Raw genomic sequence first — 8271 nt, 5'->3', positions numbered from 1 at the left:
ATCGTTTCACCAGCTTTATTACCCGTTCGTGTGTCAGCGAAAATTCTATGGACCACTTTACATGTAGAACAATCTTCTATAAATTCTTTACGAACAATATTTCTCGCAGTTGTGTGTTACATACAGAATCGACTCGTAGTTTTGTTGTTTGTATAACCTCCTGGTAATATTAAAGAAAGGTTAGGTCTGGCATCGTTGAGGGTAGCTGGTTACCGGCTAGAGATAGGTTAGGTCAGATCGCGTCAGTTCCATGGAGTCGCAGCTGAAGATCCTCGAAGATCATTTGCAGGCAGTTCGATCGACGTCGCTTTCACGACCAAGTCTTGGCGTGTAACCATTCAGTTGAATGTTTCGAGAACCTGAAATTAGTCGACAACGAAGGCACAAATAGTCGTAGACTATGCAAATAGTGCGATCATTGATGTCGAGGATCAACAGATTTCCTATTGTTGAAGAACAATCTTCGGATTTGAAGCTTGGTTATATTAACTGAGCAAATTGTTCTATAGGAAGAAATATTTGTTCATTTTATTTAATCAGGTAATACTTCGATTTAATTTAGTTTCTTTATTTTTTCTTTCGTGTAAATTTCTTTAAATTTGATGCGAATGTTTAACTCTCAAAGGCCATTGATGAAATCTCAGCCTATGAAAATTTTCTTTTAACACAATTATCTCGCGATAATATAATCTATAAATGACAACTTCCCTAGTTTTTGTTTATTGCTAAATAACGACAAACCATTTTTTACTTTTTTGAAAACTACGGAAATAAAATTCCACTCGAGATGATAGGATTAACGTGATTTTCTTTCACAGTGTTTAAGGAGCTAAAGCAACTGATTGATCTTAAATTTTAATTGTTACAGATGAGAAGAAAGATTGAGTATTTGATTAGATTATAGAATGTGATCGGATATATGACACATATAGCGTTTTGGATACTTGAATTCTGTGCGTTTTCGCGATTTTTAATTTCGCAATTTTGGACTTTCAAATTTTCTATAAAAGCGTAGAAACCCGAATTTTCTTGCAGTATGGCAATTCGTCCCAAAAATCGTCTATTAATATTAGCTCACAGAGTATCACAGGTTTAACATCTTCCCATCGAGTTTTTACGCTCACCCCGTATAAATAACGCATTAATAGCGTTTTATTCTTTGGAAATCTGGCATGCACGTTTACGAACGCGTTATCCTGTGCCATTGACAGCGAGACACAGGGCTAGAGTGAAATAGTATCAGTACGAGGGGAAAAATTAAATTGGCATTTGGGCCGCGCATCAACAGAACATTCGCGACGAATGCTCGAGCTTTTGTTCTCGGATCACGTATCAATGGGATTGGGATTTTCGCGCGGCTATATCGAAATAGCGAAACGTTGCCAGTGTGGCAACGTTTCCACAGCGAAACCCGAAAAAAAGCATTCGAATCACGATCGAATGCTTCAAGCATAACCGACCGACTGTACACGACGAAACGGTGATAAATCGATGGGCAGTTTATATTGCAGGAAATAAAGTGTGAACGAGTGGCGTGGCTTATAGAAACACTCTTCTGTTTTCAGCCTCTTTGAGTCGATGGATGAGGCGTCTTGTTAACTGTTATTGGATATTTATAATTAAACTGTGATATTTATACAGGAAGAGTCGTAAAGAATGTAACGGCGATTAGTCAATGGATAGATCACACGAAGAATATGCGAAGTGGAAGAATGGTTGTGATTGAAAATCGTTTATACACGATTGATATTTGATTCTTTGGAAATCAAATGATCGATCTTAACCCTGTTGCGATTCCCGAATTTGTATAATTCAATGGTGTTCTTTAAGGTTTAAGGATACATATGTGGCATTGAATTGTATTGAGAAATTATTGAGAAACACATTACAACAGCAATCTTTTCATTCTGCTCAAACTTGAGATATTTTTTAATATTAGAAAAATACAATTGCGTTGAAAATATTGGAAAGAACGCTGCAGGGTTAAGGAAATTGGTCAGTTTGTTTGCTGTGTAACTCGATCAAAGATCAATTGGTATAAATCCTAAAAATGTTCTAACGTAAAGAAGGTTATCTCATACCTCGAGTGAGTAGCAACGAGCCGGGATAAACGAATCTTCCATCGTCGATCTTTTGCCAAAGTTGATAATCTTTGGGTGAACGGATACGATCTGAAATCAACCATAATGCTTCCTTTGGAAATTTGTCTGCGTGTTTAAGGTTCATCGATCTCCCAAGGGATCCGGGAGCTGTATTGCGAACGTCTGCAAATTGTATGGTAATTTATGCGATTACGCTAGCTCGAGGTGTGTTTCTATCCTTTGAATTAGACTTTAGGGAAGGAAATTTCAATTTCCCAAAGTTGTGCACAGATCGTTTTACTTACAACTACAACCAATTCTCTCGTAAAACAAACTGCTCAAATTGATAAACGATAAGCACCTGGATTCTTGCTATTAGCCAAACATATCATATTTACAAGATCCTAGAGAATTAGCGTATAGAAAGAACGTAGTTTAACATGAACAGCTGACTGTTTATAGCGTAACAAATTCATCTAACAAATTTGTCTAACACAATTGTAAAGCTAGAATTGACTAAATTTAACTATTGATCTGTAACGAGTTTTAATATTTAGCGAAATTAGTAAATCCATAACGTGTGGTCACAGTGTATTAACATCGGCATATTCGATACAGTTATAGATATAGGACACATGATATTTTGGTTATTGGTCGAGACTATCGTATCTACAAATTTGAATCACGTAAGTGGAATTGTGCGGCGGAGAGAACGAACCAGACACACCGAGATCAAGTAGAATAAACCTAGTGTGACAGACTATAAAGTATTCGCGTAAAGTCTACGTACGCCATAGACGTATACTGAAAATGTTAAATATTAACATGACGTAGGAACCGTGAAGCTCAATCGCATCTACCTTACTACTATATTGTTCGATATAATTTGGATATCGATACTATAAAGCAAATAAATCTTACTGCAACCAAATGGAAGCTGAAACGATATAAACTCGTTCCGATAGAGACTCGTTTTACTCATTAAAAATTATAACGAGTATTCTGCCTTGGATATTTTATATACAGTGGCGAATAAAAGAAAGTGTAAAATCGATATAGTATGAACTTTAGTAACTTTCGTATAATACTAAAGATTTTATAGTTACTCTTTGCCCTAATTAAATATAAATCCATTTTGTACATTAATTGTATGTTCTTACACGTTTTATTTTATAAACTTTCTTCTGCATGTTATATGCATCCTGTCTATTTTCCATCCCTAAATTTCACACAAACGCATAAAAATGTCAGCCATAATTATTTCTAATCTCTCACTGTAAATTTGGCAATTTTCGATCGATAACTAAAGTTCTTTACGATTGTATCATAATCGCAAAAAAAGAAAAAAAAATGGATCTGTCACGCTATTTCTTCGAAACATCAGTTTCGTATCTCCGCACAGGGAATGAAGCGACCTCTGTAAAAAATGGCTGTTATGAAAGATCTGTCGGGCTGACGAAACGATACAACGATTCGTCATTTTGTTTTAGGTGGTCGAAATTGCACGTAGAAGAATAGAAGAACGAGGAGCCGGTTGCCACGCTCTAAGTGGAACGTTCTGCACGCAAAATGGCGCGGGCTATTGGCCATCTTTCACCGAGCAAGATAAATTACACGTAAAATGGGATTGCGGGATGGCATGCGAATGCACGTTTCAATGTTATTGGCGATACTTCACCTTCGTAATCTTTGTCGGAGACGGAGTCAAACTCGGGGCTGTAAAATTGGAAATCTGTGTCTGGTTCGATGGCGTGGCGACCGTTGAAATTTAGGTTAGGAATCGGCACGTTGGATCGACCGACCCTCGGATACGCCATCAGACCAGAAATTCGTCTGTCATTCAACTTCTTCCCCTCTGAAATATATTACGTAACAGATGACGGAAATTGAAATGCTTGATAAGCATTTAAGAATTAAGGCGGCAAACAAAATTGAATAAAAATTTACATCGGCGCACGAAATTATTCCAACTCTTACCACAGAATCTTCCTGTAAATAGTCAAATTTGAAATTAATCTGAAAATGTACATATAATAAAAGAGTATTCATTAGGAACAGATATTTAAAGTAGACAATTAGTATAAAGCTTGAAGAGTCATTTGAAGTATAGTATAATAAATTAAAGATGGTCCCAATGAATATTAACATTTACTAATATAGTGAATAATTACTTGTTCAAATACTTTTGTGACCTTCGCGAACTACGTATTATATAATATACCTGTGCTAATGAAACTTCGAAATGTTTCGTATGACGACGTAATACGATCTTAGAAGGTATGTAGATGTGTTCGAATACTTTCGTGAACCTGTATATATGTGTAAAATGGTTAAATACAAGAATCGAAGAAAGCTTGAAAATAATATTATGCAACTTGTATTAGGACAAATAGAAGCATATATTTTTAATGGAAGTAATTAATGTGACATTTGTTTTTCATTTAATGAATAGACGTCCAATTAGTTGCAGTATCTTACGAATATTTCTGCTTCATTGAATAATAAATTTTTACAAGCGGGCGTGTTTCAGTTTTTTTAATGTATGCGTCAGAGAATTCAGTTTTCCTCTTTTAGGGTAACACGATCTCTCTCTCTCTCTCTCTCTCTCTTTCTCTCTTTTTTTAGGTTAATTAGAAATGAAAAGGACGGGAAGGTTAAGATAGTAGGAAGCGTTCCTAGTATAAAAATGTTCAGAGTCGTGTAATGTTTGGATTCAAAGAAATTTCGACCAAGCTGGTAAAAGGCTAATTAAAAATAACGACTAAATTAAATGAAATATCCTGCGTAGTTTATGATTAACAAGCAAGCTGAGCGTCAGTTACGAATTATATTTACATATCTAGTGCAATTTGTTTATGCATTGATACCGTTTTCGTATTATGGACAGTGTTATGACGATGAATTAGTATGAAGAATAGAAAAGTTGATTTTCGTCACTAAACTCTAAAAACAATAAGAGTACGTTATTATTGAAAACAGAAAAATGGGTTTCAGTTACTAATTTTTAGATAAATTGATAGAAAAATTGATTAGTACGACTAAATTTAATAAAGCAACGACAGGAAATTGGTAACAGAGATAGACACATTTAATTGCATTATCGAATTCTACAAGCAACGAGACTGTTTAAGTGAATCGTCAAGTTTTCAAGTGTCTGAAAAGAAAGTTGAAAAGAAAAGAATTAAAAAAAATTATAATACTCATGCGAATGTCTTGCCTTTGGTAGACTGCGACTGCCGACCTTGCCCACATTGGGAGACTAAAAAACAAATTGAATTACAAACCGATCGTCAGAACGGTTCGAAGACTCGGAGGAAACGAAAAAATTCTTTTCAAAGAAACTTAAGCTTGAAACGTTACTTAAGTCGTCAACGATCCAGTTAAAGTAAAAAGTCAAGAAGTCTAAGAACGCTGCAGACAAATAAGAAAAAGCAGGAAACTAAAAGACGAAGAAGAATAATGGCAATGTCGTATGGCGAACCCCATCGATGGCGCGAAACCAGGGATCCTTTGCACAATTGCACTAATGAAATTTTACAAATCACGAGTCACTGGTATTACTAAATTCTTTTGTACTAACAAGTTTCATAGCCAGGCAAAGAATAGCTGGAACTTTTGATGAGAGAAAATTTTGCAAGAACTACTACGTGGTTACCACAGGTTAACTATCTATTTCTGGACCGTAGGTTCCAAGTCTTATTTTTGATTGTTTAAGACTAAATTGAATCGAAACAGTTGATCGTAACGAAACATAAAATTTATCATAAAATAGCAAAATCAATTTTGCTATTGTTATTTATCAATGTCGTCAGTCGACAGAAACGATTGTGCAAGAGAACCCCAGAAAATACTAGAAGCATCCCCTTCCGGTCCACTCGGAGGCCGGAAGGGGCACTGCACTTACGGTTGAAAGAGGTGGAAAATATTAGAACGACCAGGAATACAAATAAGTGATTTCTCATTGCGATGTCGATCGTTCGGTCACACGGTGATCAGAATCCGATGAAGCGATACTGAGCAGAGCACGGTATCTCGCTCGACACTGAATGCCCCCAGGTATCCGACGTCTGATTTTATACCTTGCGCCTCGTCCGACTACGGGGGTTGCCAGCCCAACCCCCGGTCGCCTTCTCAACCCTCTCTTTCCACATTGCCTCGTTCCATTCGCCCCTCTACGCGATCGGTATGGTGATTCGACGCCTCGTTTCTTCATCCTGTTGATACATTCGACCTACACCACTGTTCGTAGGTATTAGGACACCTGCTGGCTCCATGAAACGTGAGGATACTCCGATGGCCAGACAAAAGAGTATAAGTCAAATTTTAATGAAAACAGGACAAGTAGGCTAATATATATTGCACATTGCTGTCTTTTGTCTGTACCCGTGCTGGTTAGACGGGTGGTGCTGCATAAAATAATATTACTTTGCATTTTTGATTATACACTGAAATCTGGTTGTTTGAGTTTTAATTAGACGTTGCAGATTTGCCTGTCATAAATTCGTACGTAATACATATCGATTATTTACTGTATATTAGCGCACATTGTATGTCGGTTTCTAATGAAATTTGAGCTTTTACACGCAACAAATAGTTCTTGACTATTTCTTTATACTGCTGTCTAACCTTAACTTTAATATTTTATTGTATATAATGTTATATTATAAATATACATATAATTATAAATATGCTATCGTAATACTATGCGTCAAAAATGGAATTCTCGGGATAATAATAGATAGATAAAAATACCATCGTAATTAATTCTAACGGTGATATTTGAAACTGGTTAATAGTTCGACGAATCGTTTATTTTAACATTCTTAATACTCTGCAGTCGGATTTCGCCACTACGGAGCGATTTAAAATTATATTTCCCATGCTGGGAATTAAAAACTGCCGATGTTACGATATTAAACAAGTAAAATTCATACGTACAATTGAAATTTCCTACAAAGGAGTATCGCAAATGAAATGTTGCCTCAACTATTGTTAACGATAAAAAAACATTTTTATTAATAATACAAAAACATTTCCGAAGCATGTTTTTGTAAACAATAACAAACAAGTTAAATTTCTCATTTAGTTAATTAATAACTAAAAATACATCGTAACGTACGCGCACCATTTAAGAGTCAAACTCTCGGGCAAATTCATCGAATTCCCTTCTACCACCACAATGTTCAAAAATCCGAATTCAATATGGTAAATTGATCGAGAAAAAAAAAGGATTCCAAAATGAAATATTGCGTTAACGCAACGTTGGACCTTAGTGGGTTAGCGTTCGCAATCGTTGAGGTTAGGGTGTTGTATTTTGGGGGAGGGGGGATGATAGAGACTTGGAAGGATTTCCAGAGATTTTCTGGGATTTTAACCTGATTCGTTGGTGAAGGAGAAAGGTTGGTTGTGAAATATTGACGAAGGAAGGATGGAGTTTATGGATTTCGATGGAGAACTTGGATTTGGGAAACGGTCTACATGTACAGTTGAAAATAAAGTGATACGGGGAATGTGCCATAATTTTTCAGAATGAAATTATATAGTGTTATGGCGTTTCGACGATACAAAAGTAAGTTCAATTTTATCACTACACTTATCAGAGTAATGAAAATAATCGATTTGTAATTTATCCAAGAATATTTACGAATTTGCGATGATGCGTTTTTGGAGAATTTTTTCTTAAATAAACATTTTAAAACGTATGAAACATGTTTAAATATTACATAAACATGAAATGAAGAAAAAGTGTGGCGTTAAAATCTCCCTAATGAGAGCCACGGATAAATGCAAATAGCCGTATAATACGCAATAAAAGGGTGCGTTGAAATTCATGTAAACAGACGGAACTGCGATTAATGTTGACCAAATCGTTCGATGTTTCGCCATAAATCCCATTTTGCAATTGGCAGAAACCGCTTGTGCAACTCTCTGTATTTAATGCAGCGACAGAAGATCGTTATTCATGATATAGAAATTACAGAGTTAGCCACGCATTGATTTTTCAGCTGAATTACAGTAGACCGACAGAATTTTTTTCCAACTGGTTTAAACCAGAGAAAGCAATCGGGTAAAAAAGTGTGATTAATAAAAGTTATTACTTTCCCTGGCAAATAAAATTATTCGCAAGTTCTGAATTTTTAGAAGGCAAAGAATACTTTTTTCAACGTTTAAAATAGCAGTAGATGTTGTC

General features: G+C 35.7%; 1 protein-coding gene across 2 annotated transcripts; it reads right to left on the bottom strand.

The window, feature by feature from the left end:
• On the bottom strand, positions 1-6140 carry LOC122570448 (CAPA peptides-like). Of its 2 annotated transcripts, XM_043732772.1 has the most exons (5): positions 5986-6140; positions 5299-5340; positions 3760-3936; positions 2082-2171; positions 1-359 (listed from the first exon to the last, which is right to left on the bottom strand). In XM_043732772.1, exons 1-5 carry the CDS (start codon positions 6041-6043, stop codon positions 280-282), a joined length of 447 nt encoding a protein of 148 aa, XP_043588707.1. In that variant the 5' UTR covers positions 6044-6140; the 3' UTR covers positions 1-279. The 2 variants fall into 2 exon arrangements, with proteins under 2 accessions (XP_043588707.1, XP_043588708.1); XM_043732773.1 differs by lacking the exon at positions 5299-5340 and having other exon boundaries at positions 5986-6138.
• Positions 6141-8271: the final 2131 nt, after the last annotated feature.

Source organism: Bombus pyrosoma, linkage group LG8, assembly GCF_014825855.1.
Source record: "Bombus pyrosoma isolate SC7728 linkage group LG8, ASM1482585v1, whole genome shotgun sequence".
NCBI classification, from domain to species: Eukaryota; Metazoa; Arthropoda; class Insecta; order Hymenoptera; family Apidae; genus Bombus; species Bombus pyrosoma.
This window is presented reverse-complemented; position numbering and strand designations above follow the sequence as displayed.